We start from the raw sequence: 19,820 nt of genomic DNA on the forward strand, positions 1-19,820 counted from the left end.
TTCGGGATGCACCCGCTTCCGGAAGCGGGGGAAAGAGGAGCAGGTGGGCGGTGATCTCACGCGGGTGCGGCCGTGACGCCACTTTGGGGCGACGGAAGTGTCCCCTTGGGCTCGGTGCCGGGCGCTATGAGCGGGGGTGAGTGTGAGGTCCAGACTGCTGTCGCTTCTTCCCCCTCCCCGGGCCGCCTGCAAGATGAAGATTGGGGAGGGTCTGAATGCAAATTCTTGCTTCTTTTCTGCTGATGTAGGTGGTTTGGGGAGAGGCACGCACAAACACGTCAGTTCCTGTTTTTGGGAAGTGCCGGCTTTCCAGCGTGTTTGCCTCTGAGCATGTGTAGAGTGCTCTCCCCGCCCTCTCCCGAGAAGAACATAACTAATGGGATAAAAGGGAGAAGAGCAAATTAGGGGTTTAATGACTGCATGATTTGTGGGACTCACTGCTGCAAGTTGGAGTGATGACCCCCCCCCAGCTTAAAGGGCTTTAAAAGAGGATGAAATGAACTCACGGGAGGGGGGGGGAGGGCTGTCAGCAGCTAGCAGCTAGCAGCAACGTTAGCTGAGATAGAGGCAGGTTTAGTTGCCACTGAATACCAGCTGTGGGACTGTACTGGCATGAGAGAGCTCACTTGTCTTCATGCCTTGGTATTGTTTGGATGCTGGACTTGATGGGCCATTTGTCTGGCCCCTCGGGGCTCTTCTGAAGTTGTGAAAGTGTTTCAGAGCACGTGAAGGGTGCCTTCTTTGTGTAACAGACTATACTTTTTGCATTTCATGGTGCGTTGGCCCCGCTGTTTATAATTATCCCCCCATAACTGTGTTTATAAAAATCTGCCGATGTGAGGATAATGTTTCGTGTGTCTGATGAAAGCTTATGGTGTTATAAAGCTGTTGCTCCTTAAGTTGCTCCTTTTTTATTTAATGAGGGAGCCTTTGTTGTTGTTGTTCAGTCGTTCAGTCGTGTCCGACTCTTCGTGACCCCATGGACCATAGCACGCCAGGCCTTCCTGTCCTGCACTCTCTCCCGGAGCGTGCTCAAGTTCATATTCATTGCATCCGTGATGCTATCTAGCCATCTCATCCTCTGCCGTCCCCTTCTCCTTTTGCCTTCAGTCTTTCCCAGCATCAGGGTCTTTTCCAGGGAGTTTTCTCTTCGCATTAGGTGGCCAAAATATTGGAGCTTCAGCTTCATTATCTGTCCTTCCAATGAGCACTCAGGGTTGATTTCCTTTAGGATGGACTGATTTGACCTCCTTGCAGTCCAGGGGACTCGTAAGAGTCTTCTCCAGCACCACAGTTCGAAAGCATCAATTCTTCGGCGCTCAGCCTTCCTTATAGTCCAGCTCTCACAGCCATACATTACTACTGGGAAAACCATAGCTTTGATTAGACGGACCTTTGTCGGCAAGGTGATGTCTCTGCTTCTTACTATGCTGTCTAGGTTTGCCATAGCTTTCCTCCCAAGGAGCAAGCGTCTTTTAATTTCATGGCTACAGTCACCGTCTGCGGTGATCTTGGAGCCCAAGAAAGTAAAATCTGTCACTGCTTCCATTTCTTCCCCTTCTATATGCCAGGAAGTGATGGGGCCAGATGCCATGATCTTAGTTTTTTTAATGTTGAGTTTCAAACCAGCTTTTGCACTCTCCTCTTTCACCCTCAACAAGAGGCTCTTGAGATCCTCTTCGCTTTCTGCCATTAGGGTGGTATCGTCTGCATATCGGAGGTTGTTGATAATTCTCCCAGCAATCTTAATTCCGACCTCTGATTCATCCAACCCGGCATTTCTCATGATGTACTCTGCATATAAGTTAAATAAGCAGGGTGACAATATGCAGCCTTGTCGTACTCCTTTCCCAATTTTGAACCACTCGGTTGTTCCATGTCTGGTTCTTACTGTTGCTTCTTGACCCTCGTACAGGTTTCTCAGGAGACAGGTAAGGTGGTCTGGTACTCCCATCACTTTCAGAATTTGCCACAGTTTGTTGTGATCCACACAATCAAAGGCTTAAGGGAGCCTTGCTTCTGCTTAAAAAACAAAATCAAATTGACCTAAGGAGAGAGTGGCTCTGAGACAGCAGAGTTTCCTCTTTTAAAAGGATGCTTTGCAAACCAGGACTAAGCACGCACTGCTCCATGTTTCCTTTCTGAGCTAACGGGATTTGTACTAGCTAGAAAACTGATTTGACATGTATTGCCTTTCTGGTGTTCCTGCATCTCAAGAAACAAATGTGACTCCTGAGATGCTGCCATGCCGTTTTGAAAGGGATGCTGTTTTGGTACCCCTTTTTATGTGTGTTTGTGCAAATTTCGCTCTTCTGCCTCTAGAAGATTAGAGACAGCAAAACAAATTGGACACAGACTGTTAATATTCATTGTATAGAGTAGAGAAACTGTCAGTGTTTTTACATCTTGGGGTGGGTATTTTTTCTCTCTCTAGATGATGAGCTGAATCTCTTAGTTGTTGTAGTTGACACAAACCCTCTCTGGTGGGGAAAGCAAACATTAGCAGGATCGGAGGTAAGACGTTCCCATTGTATGTGTAACTTATTTCAGGGTTATTTATTTTCTGTCCTCTGTCTTTATAATTGCTGGTTTAGATACATGATCATCCAGATTCAACTCTTCAGCCTTGATCCTAAACAAATTTACTTGTAATTAGACACTGCAGTTCTCAAAAGGACATCTGAGTAAATATGCAATCCTAACTATACATTATTTGGAAATATATCCCACCCAAATCCATGGAACCGACTTCTGAGTAAACATTGTTAGAACTGGATTGTTATTGTGCTGAAGTAGTCAATGTGTGGTTGGTGTTGGAGGTTGGCATCATTAAGCGATTGCCAAGGCCCATGCCTCAACAGACCCCTCTGCAAACCCACAGAGCTCCGATCCTGCTGCTGTTTCCTGCGTCTGCACTCTCTGAGCAAGTAAGCAGCGATATGAGGAAACAACAGTCTATAATTGCCTTTCCCTCTCCCCCTGGCTGGCAGTGTGGATTAGGCCCAGAAAGACAAGGCAAGTGAATGAGCAGGAGTACCAGTGAGGAGGAGAAAGTGGAACTCCTTGCAGGGTAACTGAAGGCATCTTGCCCAAGAGCCCCCCAAACCCAGACTTGACAGTGGTTTAGTGGGGCTTACTCCTACTATGGAGCATGTATAAATGTAGAACATCTTTTAGTAGTAGTACAGCTTACCTGTGTACTACTAGTGAGCCAACATTTGCATGTAGAATTTGATGTTCCTTCTTCAAATTGTGATGAACAATGCGTTAATGTACGACCTGGGCTTTCTTTACATTAAAAAACCATTTATAATATTCCTCAAGATAAATATAGTTTGATGAGATCCTCACAGATGTATTTTCCCATTGTGGATGCTTCTGGCCTAGAATAATTTCCCTCCCTCTCCCTCTCTTCACAGCTTACATTATCAAAATGCCTCGATGCAGCCATGGTGTTGGGAAATTCGCACTTATTTATGAACCGCAACAACAAACTTGCTGTGATAGCCAGCCATATACAAGAAAGGTGTTGTAGCTTTTTGGATTATCAGGCACCTGGGAGAGAGTAATGGGGGGAAGATGAAAGGAGGGCACATGCGTACGTCAAGATTCTGGGGATAAAGAATGTGGGATGGCTATCTCAGTCTTGCTCTGCTTTTGAACTTCCCAGAAATATCTGGACAGCCACTTTTTGGAAATAGGGTGCTGGGAGAGATGGAGCTTTAGTCCAGTCCAGCAAGGCAAGTCATGCATTTTGGTGCTCACCTAGAGGCTTGTGACTACTTGCCCTAGGTGAGTGTCCAAGTGACAAAGCACACAGTTGGCGTAACATACCTTGCAGTGTTGATGTGAGGATAAGTGAGAGAAAGCAGCAGCTATTTGATTTGGCTGCAGCAGAGGGAGAAATGGGAAGCGAGGTCACTGCATCATCTCTTCTGAAAGACCAGCTTCATCGGGCTCCTCTTCTCCCTGAACTGTTTCCATCCCAGCTAGACATAATAAGAACTGCTATTTAACTTTAAGAATTAGTGCCTGAGTTTGCTTTTTCACCTCTTCCCTCACCACCCATTCTTCCTTTTGTGTCATGTCCTATAGTTTTTAAATGTAAAGGCCGGGACTGACTTGTCTGGATTGATTTTATGTAAGCCGTCCTGGGAGCCTTTTCGCCTGAAGAGCAGGAGAAAAATGCCTTAAATAAATAAGGAGGGACGGTAAAGCATGTACGCTAGAAATAAGTAGAAACCAAAGAACACAACATTTGTTCCTCCTCATCTTCCTGAAATGCACATTGAATGTCTAAAGTTTTGTCTGGTGCTTTGTATTAATTGTGATGATTAAGCTACATGAAGTGTTCATCAACTCAATCTTGAGTTCAGTGTAACTCAATGTAATTTCTCTCAGCCGTTTCCTGTATCCTGGAAAGCATTGGGCAGCTGTCGATCTCTTTGGAGAGTCTGGGGAGTCTAATATTTCGGGCAGCAAGGATGGAAAGTACGAGTTGTTAGTGACCATCAACGAAACCATTGCGGAGGAGATAAAGGACCTCATGACCAACAGTAAGATGAGCCCATGGTTCAGTTCACTGTGTTTCATAGCCATTGGGCTGGACATGCTAGCTGGGATGATGATAATTGTAGTCCAACACATCTAGGGAGCACCCAGTTAGATAAGTCTGTATTATTAAATAATACCTGGTTTTGTCTTTGCCTGTTAGAGGAGCCCATGGTTATTTTTTGTGTGCTCGCAGAAGCTCGAACTTAAAAAAAAATCTTGCCTTAGAGATACTTGGCATAACAGGATTTTTAAAAGAGTTCTTTGAACAGACTCTCTTTAAAAAGCTAGCAGGCAGGGAACAATACATTCCTTTTAATCTCTTCTCATATGACAGTGGTCTATGGCAAATGGTTATTGATTTTTGTTGAAATAAGCAACTATCCATGATCATAGAATCATAGAATAGTAGGGTTGGAAGGGGCCTACCATCGAGTCCAACCCCCTGCTCAATGCAGGAATCCAAGTCAGAGCATCCCTGACAGATGGCTGTCCAGCCTTGTCTTGAATGCCTCCAGCGTGGGAGAGCCCACCACCTCCCTAGGTAATTGGTTCCATTGTCGTATTGCTCTAACAGTCAGGAAGTTTTTCCTGATGTTCAGCCGGAATCTGGCTTCCTGTAACTTGAGCCCATTATTCCGTGTCCTGCACTCTGGGATGATCAAGAAGAGATCCTGGCCTTCTTCTCTGTGACAACCTTTCAAGTACTTGAAGAGTGCTATCGTATCTCCCCTCAGTCTTCTCTTCTCAAGGCTAAAAGCATAATGTGAAAAAAGCAAGATGTACTCAAGCCAGCAAATGCCATTTGTGATTTCTTTTTCTTTTTGATTGCAGCGGAAATCAAAGGGCAGCAGACTGAAACTTTACTGGCAGGATCTCTTGCTAAAGCACTTTGCTGTATCCTTTTGAAACCAAAAATGATGTTCTATCATGGGGGTATTTTCTGCAACTAATCCTAGATTGTCACTAGGGAGAAGATAATAATTATCATTGTATGTCACTCTTTACAGAGTTTCATGAGCAAAAAGGAGGCAAGTCTCTGTCCCCAAGGAACATACAATATAAATTTTGACTGTAGGGAGTATTTGTCCATCTAGACAAGGTGATCCATTTATCCTGCTTAATAATGCCTGGGGGGTTGCACAGAGCACTCTTTTTTATTTTATTTTTTAAAAATGATTCCTGAATATTGTATATATCAGATATTCACAGGATGATTAAAGCAGGAACAGGTACAATGCTCTGTTTTTTTCAAAGCTGTGATTGAGTTATTTGAAATAGAAACAAATGTCAAAAGAAGAAAGATTTGTTGGAAATGGTGTTTTTCAAGTGCGGATTGACTCTTTGTTTCCGTTTTATTATTCTGAATGTAATGTGTTTCCTGCTGTCAGAATTATTTCTTGATATGTGCATTTCTTGTTCTCTCTGCAGTTACCAACCACACTTTGGCCCAGTGCAAACATAATACTTAATTACAGTTAGCACTAAGTGTGATTTGTTGCCTTAGTCCTTGTTAAAATCTCAAAAAATATAGTGGACCTATAGTATAGCTTTCCAAGCTAAACCCTGGACCTGGAGGGCATGTGAAGGGAGACCCCAGTGAAACTTGGGGAAGCTGCTTTAACCATGGTTTGCTTGATGCAGATGTAACACTTAACTGTCATTGGCATTAACCATGGTTTCTAAACCAGCGTTCTCCAACTTGATGCCCTTCAGATGTGTTTGGTTGCAATTCCCATCATTCCCAGTCAGTGTGGCCAATGTTGGGAGCTGCAGTTCAACACATCTGGAAGGTGCCAAGATGAAGAAGGCTGTTCTAAAACAACTTCAAACTGTGGTTTCATACCCTGGTTTGTGGCCAATTCTTAACAATGGTTTGGGAACATAGGAAGCTGCCTTATAGTACGTCAGACTCTTTGTCTCTCCAGGACAGTATTGTCTCCTCAGGGTCTCCATTACAGAAGGATCTTCACCGTCTCTTCGTCCCTGATTCTTTTTTAATTGGAGATGCTGGGAGTTTAACCTGGCGCTTTCTGCAATCAAATCATGTGCCCCATCACTGAGCTATGCTTATATTCAGATATAACATTTAAGTATGGTTAAGGAAAATGAACCATCCGGTTGGCATACACCCTTCATGAATGGAAAAACCTTAGAGGATAATATATGGATTGGCTTAGATGCAGTAATATTTTTCTCTTCCTCTCTCTCCTCTCATTCAATATGTAGCCGGACAAGAAGTTAAGTCTAGGATTTTGGTAAGATTTATTCTGATTTCCTTGACAGTTATTCAAGCCCAGTAGATTCTACTGAGCAGAGGGTCTAGAGACTAAGCAAAGCCAATTTCTTTGCCCAGGTCATAAAAGCTGCAGAAGACAGTGCGTTGCAGTATATGAACTTTATGAATGTGATCTTTGCGGCCCAGAAACAGGTGATGCCAAGAGCTTATTACACTGCCTGTCGGTGTATGCATTTTTTAAAATACGTTACATGCCTAGCCCTGTTTTTAGTTGATTTGCTCTGTGTTGATACCAAGTAGTGGAGAAGGAACTGACAGCTAAAACACAGACATAAATATAAAAATGCTCCTCTTTCTCACTCTTCGCTTTCTTCACACCCTCCTTCCAGGGAAGTGAGCTACACAATGGCCCAGTTTGCATGTAACAATGGCAAATCGTGGGTTAATTAAATGGGATTTGCCATGGTGAGTTCTGCTGCTGTTTTGCATATGCAACCCCCAGTCAGGCTGATCAGAGGTTGCTACGTGGTGTCCAAACCCATATGCTGTAGGTTAATTGTGGATTAACCCACAGTTAACCTACAATTAGTTGTTAGGTTAACTGTGGGTTTTTTAACCCATGATTAACCTACAATGGCCAGGTTCAGATGTCATGTAGCAACCTGAGATTGGTCTGATTGCGGGTTGCATATGAAAGATGGTGGTGGAACATGCCTGGCACATGCTGCAACAAATCCTGGGCGAATTAACCCATGATTTGCCTCCAGTATGTGCAAATGGGCCCATTGAAAGGCACCCCAGCTTGCTTGCTCCAGAGATGAAATTCCTGTTGTGCTAACATTTCTTCTTTTCTCCATGTTTCTTTTTTTTTTTTGCAGAATATCTTGATTGATGCCTGTGTTTTGGACTCTGATTCAGGGCTCTTGCAGCAGGTATGATGTGTGCTTTCTAAAGATGAATGATTACATAACATATTGCTTAATATAATATGATTTCTATGCTGTTTATATATGGAAATATTGAAAATCTGTTTTCAGAATATACTGTTAAACAATTACAGCTATGAACAAAACTAAATAAATAATACAGAAATGAGTAAATGGAGGAGACGCATGATGTTTGTCCATCCTTTCCTGTGGAAATGGGAGGGGAGGTGCCTGGGAGGCCACTTGGACAAGCAGCCAAAGCTGTTGATTATTGCCCTATTTTTGAGACTGGGTGGCGTAGCTTTACTTGAATGTGTCCTGGAAAAGTGATTATTTATTTATTTATTTATTTCATTTCTATACTGCCCAATAGCCGAAGCTCTCTGGGCGGTTCACAAAAATTAAAACCAAACGGCACACAATAAAACAATTTAAAATATATAGAACATTAAAACCACAATGTAACAATACAACTACAATAAAACCTAGCAGCAGTGCAGGAATTTAAAATACAGATTTAATACAGCAAAGCTAAAAGTCTAGAAAGCTAAAATGCTAAAATGCCTGGGAAAATAAAAAGGTCTTCACTTGGCGCCGAAAGGAATACAATGTAGGTGCCAGGCGAACCTCACTAGGGAGCTCATTCCACAGCCGGGGTGCCACAGCAGAAAAAGCCCTCCTCCTAGTAGCCACCCGCTTCACTTCCTTTGGCAGGGGCTCACGGAGAAGGGCCACTGAGGATGATCTTAAGGTCCAGGAAGGTACATATGGGAGGAGGCGATCCTTCAGACAACCTGGCCCCAAGCCATTAAGGGCTTTAAATGTTAATACCAGCACTCTGAATCGGGCCCAGAAATGGACTGGCAGCCAGTGCAGCTGAAAAAGTACTGTCGTAATATGAGCTCGCTGGCCTGTCCCTGTTAACAATCTTGCTGCCCTATTTTGGACCAGCTGAAGTTTCCGGACCGTTTTCAAAGGCAGCCTCGCGTATAACGCATTGCAGTAATCCAGACAAGAAGTTAACAGAGCATGGATAACTGTAGCTAGGCTATCTCTGTCCAGATAAGGGCGTAGTTGGTATACCAGCCTAAGCTGATAAAAAGTGCTCCGTGCCACTGAGTTCACCTGTGCCTCAAGTGACAGTTCTGGATCCAAGAGCACCCCCAAACTACGAACCTGATCCTTTAGGGGGAGCGCAACCCCCTCCAGAACAGGTTGAATATCACCTAGCCGGGCAGACAAACCACCCACTAACAGTACCTCCATCTTGTCTGGATTGAATTTCAGTTTATTGGCCCTCATCCAGTCCATTACCGTGCCCAGGCCCTGATTCAGAACAGCCGCTGCCTCACCTGGTTTTGATGAGAAAGAGTGGTAGAGCTGGGTGTCATCCACATATTGATGGCACCTCAGCCCACACCTCCAGATAACCTCCCCCAGTGGTTTCATGTAGATGTTACACAGCATGGGGGATAAAATAGAGCCCTGTGGAACCCCATGGCACAATTGCCATGGCACAGAGCAATAATCCCCCAGCACCACCTCCTGGAATTGGCCATCCAAGTAGGAGCGGAACCACTGCAGTGCAGTGCCTCCAACTCCCAACCCAGACAACCTATCCAGAAGGATACCATGGCTGATGGTATCGAAAGCCGCTGAGAGGTGCAGGAGAATCAACAGGGTCGCACTCCCCCTGTCCCTCTGGTTAGTATATAGACTGCATTTTGCTCAGGGTCCAGGGCCTCAGTAAAAACTGCAGCAAGATCTGGAGGGCGGCACACATGTTATTAATATAACTGCACATAACTGCATATGATTTATGGTATTTGCACACAGTTTTGAATATGGGGGAATATTAATTCTTACTCTGGGATTTTTAGCCATTGAGTGGCCTGTTAAACCTTAAAGTACGTTTTGGGATATCAAGAAATCTGGCAAATAAAAAGCAAGTCCCTAGACCTCATGACTGTGAAAATAATTTGTGACAATATTTTCACGGTCATGAGATCTAGGGACTTATTTTTAAGTAAGGGTATTACTAAGTATTTTCAGGCATCAGTAACATAGGGATTGGATGTTCCATCTAGCTCAATATTGTCTACATCAGGGATGTTGAACCTCTTTCTGCCCAAGAGCTTAATTGCATTTCAGAGAAGCTCTTGGAGGCTGCATTCCAGTGGTGGGCAGGGCGAAAGAAAAAGGGGAAGGGCCAAAATACCAGGATCTTTTCACTTCAAGCTCTTCCTGGCAGTAACTAAGCCTTATTAGAGACATTTCAGCCCTCTAAAATGGGGGAAAACTGCACAAAAACTGGGAAATCATCAAAAAATAGGTGGTTGGAAATGGGCAGAGAAGGGGCATGTCCATCTGGGGAACCTAGGAGGTCTGGATTTGGCCCCCAGGAGGTCTGGATTTGGCTCCAGGCCTGAGGTTCTGCACCCTGATCTACACTGAATGGCATCAGCTACCCAGGACTTCAGACAGGGATCTTCCCCAGTCTCACCTAAAGATGCTGGGTTTGAATCTGCGGCCTTCGGCATGCTGAGCAGGTGTTCTCCCACTGAGCTGCTCTCTCAATCCTGGCCTTGTGGGTCTGGTACTGCTCGTTCAGAATGGATCATGCCATCTTTTCCAGGCTTGTGATATCACCGGTGGTATCTACTTGAAAGTCCCCCATATGCCATCTCTTCTGCAGTATTTGCTGGTGAGTTTGTTTTTTACCGCGACCTCTAAATATGTTCTAAAACAGCTCCATTAATCAACCTGTAGAAATATCCCTGAGCTTACAGTGGTGATTTCAGGTCACCTGGTATTCAGGAAAGTGCTTTTTTCATTCCTTCACCAACAACAAACCTTTTGCTTCCTTGGATGACGTTTTGACTTGGTGATCTACAATTCCTCCTTTCCAGGGAGGGTGATGGATGCCTTTGTGCTAACTGTTTGTGCTAACTGGCTAGTTGCACTCAGGTTTAGAGGCAGTATACCTACAATTAGCAGGTGCTGGGGGTCAGACTACAGGTGACGGTTATCACCTTTGCACCCTGGTTGTCAGTTTCCTGAGGCATCTGGTTAACTGCCCTTGGAAGCAGAATACTGGGTTAGGCAGAGTACTTCGTCCCAGGGCATGATCTGAAGGCACAGCAGGCAGCCACCTTGCTGAAGCTAAGCAGGTCTTGGCCTGGTCAGTGCTTTGGGGGGAGACCACCTGGGAACCACATGTAGCCACCTTGAGTTCCACAATGGATTAAACATAATAAATACATAATTAAAATAGGCAGACCTTGGCCTGATCTAGTAAGCTTTTGTTCTTGATTTTCTCATCCAGGAGTAGGCAAATCTCAGATTTCTGGGTTTTACTTTGCTTTTTTTCACTAGAGCCCCGCCAGTCAGTACGAAGTACCTGTCCCCCCTTCTTAAATGAGTTGAGGAGGCTGGGGGCACGAGATTAGGCATTCACAGCAGCAGTCCCCTGTTCGTGGAACTCCCTTCCAGGAGAGGTACGATTAGCCCCCACCGTGAATATTATGAAACATAAGCGAAAGAAGTTTTTATTTACGAAAGCATTTGACTCCTGCCTTGTTGATTTTGGTGTTCTTAGGTTAGATGATTGTATTTTAAACTGTTCTGTTTATAGGATTTTATTGTTGTTTTACTGGTACTTGTTTGTTTAATATTGTAAGCTGAACCCTGCTCCTTTTGGAAGAAGGGCAGGGTATAAAAATTCAAATAAATGGTATGAGAATTTCAAATAAATAAAATAAAGTAGTGTCTTTGGAGGCGGAGCCAGATGCCAAATGGTGTCTTGTGGGGCGGAGCCAGTTACTGACTGTATCCCATGAGCCATATACTGGGATGAACCAGATATACAAGGAAAAATCCACATCTGACTTACTACAGATCAGGGACTCTAGAAACCTAATTTAAGAAAAAAAAAACCTTTTTGTTATAATTGTTAAACAATTGGGAGACACAGAAGACCTTGCCAATCTTCTGCAGATCATCCAGTGATCTACTAATACATTCTGATCTAGCTTCGCCCACCACCACTCTGATCTAGCAGCTTTCTCTGAAGTTCTGAAACCTTTTATTATTCCAGTGGGTGTTTCTGCCTGACCAAGAACAACGATCTCGGCTAATCCTGCCACCCCCTGTTCACGTCGACTACCGGGCCGCTTGCTTCTGCCACAGAAACCTCATTGAAATTGGTTATGTCTGCTCTGTGTGTCTGTCAAGTAAGCTTCATCTGATTGTCTTTCTCAGATTTTGCTTGGTTTCTGTGATCTTAAAGCAGTCTAGTCTGAACGTATCTGTTCCTTTTTTATTTTCCAGTATTCTGCAGCTTCAGTCCAATTTGCACGACTTGCGAGTAAGTGTCCTCGAGATAATTTTTTAAAGACGTTGCAGGCAGGGTGGTATTGGTTCTGCACTCTCTGTTTTAAAAAACAAGCAAGGTTCTAGCCCCTTGTTTCAAAGAGAGGGCTTTAGAAATGTGTTGATTGTGTTTGGAGAAACGGGCTAGGCTGAACTTTCAGTAGTTTGTGGATACGATTTCTGTGTCCTGCCCTGATCTCTTTTGCATGGTTTCTTGTCCACCTGACCCTACTAGCCACCTAATACAGTCTCCATACCTGCATTTCATTCCTTTTTTTCATTGCCCTCTACCAGCCAAATCCTTACCAAAAATTCTAACTGCTAAGTGTGCAATCTTATGCATGTTTAGACAGAAAGACGTTCTACAATTTCCAGCCAGCATAGCTGGCTGGGGAATGCTGGGAGTTGTAACATTTGTTTCTGTCTAAACATGCACAGGATTGTGCCTTAAGGCAACAGTTCTGTGCATGCTTATCTGGGAGTAAGTCTCATTGACCTCGGGAGAACATACTTTTGAGTAGACACGCATAGCATTGCAGTGTTAGAAACCAATCTTTAAAGCAGAAAAACATTTACACAAAGCACGCAGGTATCCGCAAGTTTAGCCGGATTTGCATGCTTGATTCTGGGTGCATATTTTAGAATTTCTTATAGGCAGAATTTTTATTTGCTACTGAACACAGAATATACACAGTTCTTAGCAACCCAGCCAGTGTTCCTGACTTATTGTCTTCTCTTATTCCAGGACCGCCTTTAAGATTTCACTGCCGGCTGTCATGAAAGCTAAGAAAAAGAAACTTAAATTTGCCATCTAATGGCACTGTTGATACCTGTTGCCTTCGGCATGCAATTCCATGGCTCAGGTAGTAGCCGTGAAGCTACCAGTAATGTTTCTGGGATGCCAGAAAAGAGAGACCTGCATTAAAATGGGTGGGCTGAGGGCGAAACATTTCGAAATGATGGCGTAAGTTGGGTGCAAAACCAGTCTCTTCAGCAACAAATGATAACACTAGTTTATAAAGTCATCATGCTTGATCTGCAACTGCCTAGAACCAACAACTGCAGCTAGTGGAGATGTGAAGACAGAAATGTACAAACCCAGGAGTGTGGTGTCAAGCTCCCCTAATAGAATATCCTTGGACTGTTGTCTAATAGATGAAGCGAATTTAAACCTTGGCACCTTCTTCCCCAAATGAAAGCACCATTTATTTAAGTAGAAATCTAATTCCCCCTATCCCCAAGGACTGAAATTTCAGGGCTCCTGGGCTGGTCCTGCAGAGCCCTTCTTGAATTAAAAGCGAGAATTGCCCAATTGAAAAGTTGCAGCAGCACTGGGTGCTGGACTGCTCCAAGCTAAGCTCTTCAATACGGTTAGGAAGGAGCCTTAGATATTTCTAAGCTTCCCCTTTTTAACTGTGATAAACGCACCTGCTTCAGTGCATTTTAGGCTCTTCTACACAGGTGACCTGCTCAGCCAGGTCTTGCACTGACACCATCGAACCAACAAGTCTTTCTCCAGGGGAAGAGTTTGAGATGTTCCCCAGCATTCTGCTGCCGCTTAAAGCAGCCCAAGATCTGCTTGATAATTTCAGTAGCAAAAATTGGCCACACTGTCTGGATACAGTGAATCTAACAGAACAAAGGTTCCAATAAAGGCAGATCCTATTTGGAGCAGGTTGGTTCTGTTTTGAAAACTGGGAGGAGTTCAGTCTTTTACGCTGGCTTATGTACTCGCAAGCTTGACACTGTGTGGCAGCCTTCTCCAACCCATCGTCCTCTACAACTCCCATCACTAGCCAGCACAAATGATGGTCAGGGATGACAGAAGTTGTAGTCCGAAACGTCGGGCAGGCACCAAGTTGGGGAAGGCTGCTCTATGGCTTATCTTTTCTCACTTTTGGCCAACTGCAAGGAAAAAGCAGATTGGAAAAATCTGGTGGATGTTGAGTCTGTAACTTTCTTGTTCTCCTTTTCTGTCCATCTGCCAGTGAGCATTTGGCACGTGGTTTTATTTCCTTGACCACTGACATGGCTTCAGTGCAACCCAAACACTGTTTTTTTTCTTCCTTTTAAAAATGGGGGTGCCCTTTGCTTCCTGAGCCCAAATCTAAAGATTTACGTTCCATTTGGCGGTCCAACAGGAGCCATTTCTTTCTAGGGACTGTATAATTTATTGACAGACCTGTGTGTTATATTGACTCTTTTACTATTTGCCAGCTAAAGGCTGTTCTGTTTTAACACTGTTTTGTAACTTTTCCGTAATAAACTGTTCCTAAGAAAATGGAGTGGGATGTATAAAACAGAAAAAAAAACACAGTATTTTCTGTAGCTAGGATTCACCTAGATTTTCAGTATGGACAAATCCCATATAGGCAAAAAACCAATCAAGGCAGATCTATAAATTACTTAGAGGGGGCGTGGTCTCTCCTGACACTCCCCTTACATGCAAATCCCTCCACCCCATCTACCCTGGTACAATACTGTGTCTGACCAGTGTTAACCCTGGTGAAGGGCTCTTGTGAGGCTCTTAATTGGGAGCTTGACCATGGTTGGTCATAGCTGTAACACCAAACTAGTGCAGAGGGGAATGTGGGAGGTTTATGTGCAAGAGCAGAGGATGGGTGAGTGAGCGCAGAAATGGTGTGGCCATCTTTTATTTAAAAATTTATACCCCACTTTTCTATTTAAAAGAGGCTTACAAAATACATAATACGCAATTAAAAAACATTTCAAATTACAGTAAAAACAGTCCAAATGATTATAGTCAGTTTCATCTAATAAAATCAAGAGCAGGGTGAGTGGCACATGAATGACAGCTTGGCTCACAAAACTAGCCACACTGTTTCTAACTTTTTAGAAAGTAGGCTGCTTTTGGAAAGAGCCCCTGGTGCGGGCAGAAGCTGGCCCCATCTCTAGTAATAATCAGCACTTTGAATTGGGCTCAGAAATGGACCAAAAGCCAGCAAAGCTGGTGCAACAACAGAGTGACACACTCTGGAAAACCAGCCCTTGTTTTAAGGCTTAGCTGCTGTTGTATTTTTTACCAGCTGAATTTTTGTGACCTGGAAAGGAAAAAAAAAAGAGACAATTATTTTTGATATCCAAAATCACGTCCTATTGCTTGCAGGCGATTGTTGTTTAGAAGACTACATTACTCGATAAGTGCAGCAGCATCTTGATTCCCTCACGGTTCACATGACCTCTCGTTCGATTTCCGTGTTTATTACAGAATTATACATAGAACTAAATCACCTTTCAATGGGCATTGGGAGTTATCTTGCTAACAAGGTGGAACGTGCGTGGTTACCTTTTGATCTCAAACACTAATTCCCTTTGCTGATGGCTCCACGAAGGTTCGTTGGTGGTGCTGCATGACGGAGGAGAGGCAGGTCGCTTTCACTTCTTATCAGTTGCCTGTTCTGTAGATGTTTGTATATATTGGCTGGTGAAGCATCCGGGAAATATGGGTTGGATGCCTGTAGGGGTTGAAAATATAGGGTCAGTTCTGAGATTCAGCCTGCTAGAACACATTTGGTTTACTTTTGAACACACTTGGTTCCTGGCTTGCGTCGATGGTGATGTATGCTGGGAGTAAATTCTATTGAACTCAACATGACTTCTAAGTAGACATAGGATTGCGCTGTTACCAAGTGTGTGTGCTGTTTGAACCCTTGCAACAGCCCTGCAGTTGTGCTAAGAGGAAATATTATCTGGTAGCCCAAGATTATCTGGTAAATTATTGTTTTGACTAGTAGGATCTGCCACAAAACGTTGCAATTTGGAAAGCTCCCTCTTCAGCATTCCAGCCGCACCATTCTATCATCCACTCCCTGTTTCTCTGTCTCTGCTACCCCAAAAGGTCAGGTAGCAATCCATGGCCACTGAGTTTGATCAGTTCTTATTGGGCTGTTCTGGGATTTTTTCCTCCCCCATTGTTCCCCCCCCTTTTTTTGGTACTTCTGCAAACCTCAGAGTTCCTGCACACCTCCTGAAACTGCCTTCTTACACATGGGTGATGCCAGTTTGGCTACAGGAGCAATGGCACTCACAGCCTGAACATCAGAAATAGAGGGAATCATTGTAATGTTCTTTTTGGGGGGTACTTTTAATTATGTACACCCTGAATGTACATAAAAAAACTTATTTTTATACTTCAAAAAATAATATAATATAAATAAATGCTTGAGCATGGAGATTTGAATCTAGGGGCTTTTCTACAGGAGGCATTTATTGTGCGCTCAACATTCCCTACTCACGGTTGTTTATGGGTTCTCTAGATGACATTGGGACCCTCCAGTTTTGCTTCTATGTCTAACCAGCACATTCAAATGAGGTTTTTTTTTTAAAGCAGGGAAAATAAGGCATTTCTTTGTGAAAGCAAAAGAAGGCACGATTTCCTCTTGTGTATTTGTGCTGTTCCACTATATCACAGTGCCACCTAGAGGCTATGTAGTGGAAAAGTGGGGAAGGAAAAGCTCCTTGTGCAGTGCCTTGGATCTCAATTCTGCGACAAAACCGAAAGTAGGTACAGCTGATTAACAGCCTTGTGAAGAAAAGCTCAGGAACAAAACTACCCACTATCTCATACTGCAGCCTTCCCCAACCTGGTGCCTTCCAGATGTGCTGAGCGTGCTGGCTGTGGGATGCTGGGAGTTGTAGTCCAACACATTTGGAGGGCACCAGATTGAGAAAGAATGCCAATATTGGCTCAAGGGTCTGACATTTTATTTTTAGATTTTAAGCTACATGTATAGAATTATTTTTGTTTTTATTATTGCACATCACCTGGTTTCATTGTAAGTATGTAAAAATAAATAGCAATCGTAGTAACCTTCAGTGATCTTGGGTGCTCCCATTTGGGGTACTTTTGCAAAAGATGGTGCTTCATTTGTCTGAAATGCTACATTTCAAAGCTCCAGTCTTCCCTGGGTGCTAAGCTTACTTTGCAAAACTTTGGAGTGTGAGTTGCCAGGAGCTCATGGCCGACAGCTGAAAAGAAGCCAGCATTTGGTTTGGCAGAATACTTGGTATCTTGGCTCTTCCAGCTGCTCTTACTTGAAGCCAGGGAAGCAAACTGGACATTGGAAAGTCTTTCTGTGCCAACGGATGACCCCCTGCTGACAGTGATCCTGGGGGCTAATTTCTTTATCATAAGCAGACGAAATTGCTTTTTCTCCTCGTTGAGTTGTCTCAGTCTGCTCAGCTTCTGATGTTCCAGCTTTTTTACAGTCTGGGGGTGGGGAGGAAAGATTAAGAGAAGGCGTGCAGTCAACTAAGAAATGTATAGTGTTTTTTATCCCGCCCTTTAGCCAAAAAGACTCCCAAGGCGGCTTACAAAGATATTTCTTAAGACAGTCCCTGCCCGCAGGCTTAGAGCTTAAAAAAAAAAGACACAAAAGGAAAGGTGATTGGGAGGGAGGTGGACAAATGCAAATTCAGGCACTAGATTCTTAGTTGCAAAATCCTCTTTGGAGTAGCAGAGCCCTCCTCTGTTACCAAGGCTTCACGTAATCTGGACGAGGAATTGCTGTTCCAGCATCCTATTTCCTCTAGTGGCCAACCGGATGTTTCACATCAAGCGGTACATAAATGCTACAACAGACCTTTCCCCTAGGTGCTTGCCAACAATTGTTACTCAGTGGTGTAGTGCCTTCACACCTGGAAGTTGCATATCTATCATCTATCTTATCTATTAGTAGCAAACTCATTCTCCAAATACAGGTACGTATGTAGCCAAAACAGCACTACCTACACACAAGGAGGAGATACCAGCAGGCTTGGGGTATCCCCAAGGTTTGCAGAAGTTAAAACACAAAACCACCCTTCATGGCCACAGAAGTCTCCTGGAAAAGGGCATGGCTGGCATCCTGAACAGGACTGCTGCATTTTGTTGCAGGTCCCATGTTCTGTGACTAGTAGCCTCCGACAGCCTCCGCCTCCTCCATGAACTTGCCTAATTGCCTTTTGAACCCATCTAAATTTGTGGCTGCCACCGCGTCTTGCAGCAGCAAGTTCTGTAAATCACCAGGCCCAAGAGCACTCCTTATCTACGGGTGTGCGGAACTCAGGCCGTCTGTGACCTTGGGGATACGGAAGGGCAATTTAAACCGGCACCTTACCACAACGAGGTTCTTCTGCTCCTTGACAAACTTGTTCTTCACCCGCTGGGGTGCCGTCAGCAAGTCTGAAAGGCAGAGGGAATAGAAAGGGTCATTCTGATATAAGAACGACAGGCAGATTCTCGGATCGGTACCCACAGCCATGTCTTTGCCTTCCGCCCAGCTGCGTTTCGCTCTGTGAACCTAGCGATGTCACCAGGCGCCTACTGGGCAAGCATCTGTGTCTCTTCTCTTGGAGCCGCTAGACTCAATGGCAGATGAGCAAAAGAGAACTTGCTTTCAGATAGGAGGAGGGCTCAGGGGAGGAGAGATCCTGCTTGACCAGCTGGAGCCAGTTGCATATATCCCACCAGGCCTGTACTGACACCATCAGCTAAACATTTATCCAGTCTTCAAGGGAGGTCAGCCCAGTGAACCTGAATCTTTCAGAACAAGGCTCTGATTATTTCCAGCTTCTCCTCCCCCCACCCCCGGCTCCCATCCCACATTTTAAGTATATTATCCATAGAAAACACTTTTCAGTGCCATCTTTGGTAGGCTGTGTCATTTGGGAGTTTATGTGAAAAAAAGAAGCAGCAGCAAACAAAATAGGCCTGAATTTTCCACTCATAGCACATTCCAGATGGGCATTAGTCTGTTACAGTGAGCACGGAAAAGAGTTCTGTGACACTTTAGAGACAAACAGATTTACAGTGCAATCCTATGTGTGTTTACTCAGAAGGAAGGCCTACCTCATTCAGTGAAGCTTTCTCCCAGGTAAGTATGTATTAAATTGCGGCCTTATTGTGGCAAAGCAGGTGCTAATCCATGGAGGTTTCTTCCAGGATGAAACTTTAAGGTGCCACAACACTATTTGGGTTCATTTGTTTGTTTATTACAGTTATATCCTGCCTTTCCCCCCAAAATGGCACTCAAAGCAGCTAACAAGAAAATAGATTAAAAACAACATCTTGATTAAAACATAACAATAAATCAATTAAAATACAATTAAAATGCAACGATAAAAGGAATAGACACCCAGTAAAAACCTCTTCAGTGGCACATTGGCCTATGTGCCAAAGAACTGCCTGAATAAAAGCATCTTTGCCTGCTGGTGGAAGGACAGCAGAGAGGGAGCCAACCTAACCTCCCTCGGCAGGGAGTTTCAGAACCTGGGGTTGGTCACCAAGAAGGCCCTCTTTCACATTGCCACTAAACGTGCCTCTGAAGGTGGCAGTCTCAAAAGAAGGGCCTCTCCCAAAGATCTTAAGACCCAAGCAGGCTCGTATGGGAGAATGCTGTCTTTCAAATAGCCCTGTCTCAAGGCATATACAGTTTTATAGGTCATAACCAGCACTTTGAATTGTGCCCGGAAACAGCATGTAGAGTGCATTATAGTAGTTCAAACATAGTTCCTCAGCAATGTCCTCTCCTTGAAAATTGAAAAGTTGGGCTCATCTTTAGTGTGCAGTACCTGGGGGAAAATGTTTACTTTTAGGTATATATAGTATGAAGTTGTATGTGTAATCTCACTGCTATCAAGGTGACACAATAGAAGTGTTTCATTTGGGACAGGGGCCCTACTTAAACATTTACATCTGTAGGTGAGGGACTTTTAGGAAGTAAGCTCTGCAT

At 44.0% G+C, this 19,820-nt stretch overlaps 2 protein-coding genes across 4 annotated transcripts; one reads left to right on the forward strand and one right to left on the reverse strand.

The window, feature by feature from the left end:
* Positions 1-107: 107 nt before the first annotated feature.
* Positions 108-14,825, forward strand: GTF2H3 (general transcription factor IIH subunit 3). Of its 3 annotated transcripts, none has more exons than XM_084819645.1 (13): positions 108-244; positions 2,435-2,514; positions 3,420-3,526; positions 4,402-4,556; positions 5,386-5,448; positions 5,754-5,783; positions 6,781-6,809; positions 6,908-6,982; positions 7,669-7,722; positions 10,352-10,420; positions 11,813-11,948; positions 12,046-12,082; positions 12,833-14,825. In XM_084819645.1, the coding sequence occupies exons 3-13, from the start codon at positions 3,450-3,452 to the stop codon at positions 12,900-12,902; spliced, it is 795 nt and encodes a 264-aa protein (XP_084675771.1). In that variant the 5' UTR covers positions 108-244; positions 2,435-2,514; positions 3,420-3,449; the 3' UTR covers positions 12,903-14,825. The 3 variants fall into 3 exon arrangements, with proteins under 3 accessions (XP_084675771.1, XP_084675770.1, XP_084675772.1); XM_084819644.1 differs by having other exon boundaries at positions 108-136; XM_084819646.1 differs by lacking the exon at positions 2,435-2,514 and having other exon boundaries at positions 108-136.
* Positions 14,724-18,379, reverse strand: LOC146336020 (uncharacterized). Its single transcript, XM_084819651.1, has 4 exons — positions 18,207-18,379; positions 17,030-17,317; positions 15,395-15,563; positions 14,724-15,149 (listed from the first exon to the last, which is right to left on the reverse strand). Exons 1-3 carry the CDS (start codon positions 18,348-18,350, stop codon positions 15,411-15,413), a joined length of 585 nt encoding a protein of 194 aa, XP_084675777.1. The 5' UTR covers positions 18,351-18,379; the 3' UTR covers positions 14,724-15,149; positions 15,395-15,410.
* Between the last annotated feature and the right edge of the window lie 1,441 nt (positions 18,380-19,820).

Source organism: Heloderma suspectum, chromosome 13 (genome assembly GCF_057233095.1).
Source record: "Heloderma suspectum isolate Gila_16-S chromosome 13, 16-S_ref, whole genome shotgun sequence".
Lineage (NCBI taxonomy): Eukaryota > Metazoa > Chordata > Lepidosauria > Squamata > Helodermatidae > Heloderma > Heloderma suspectum.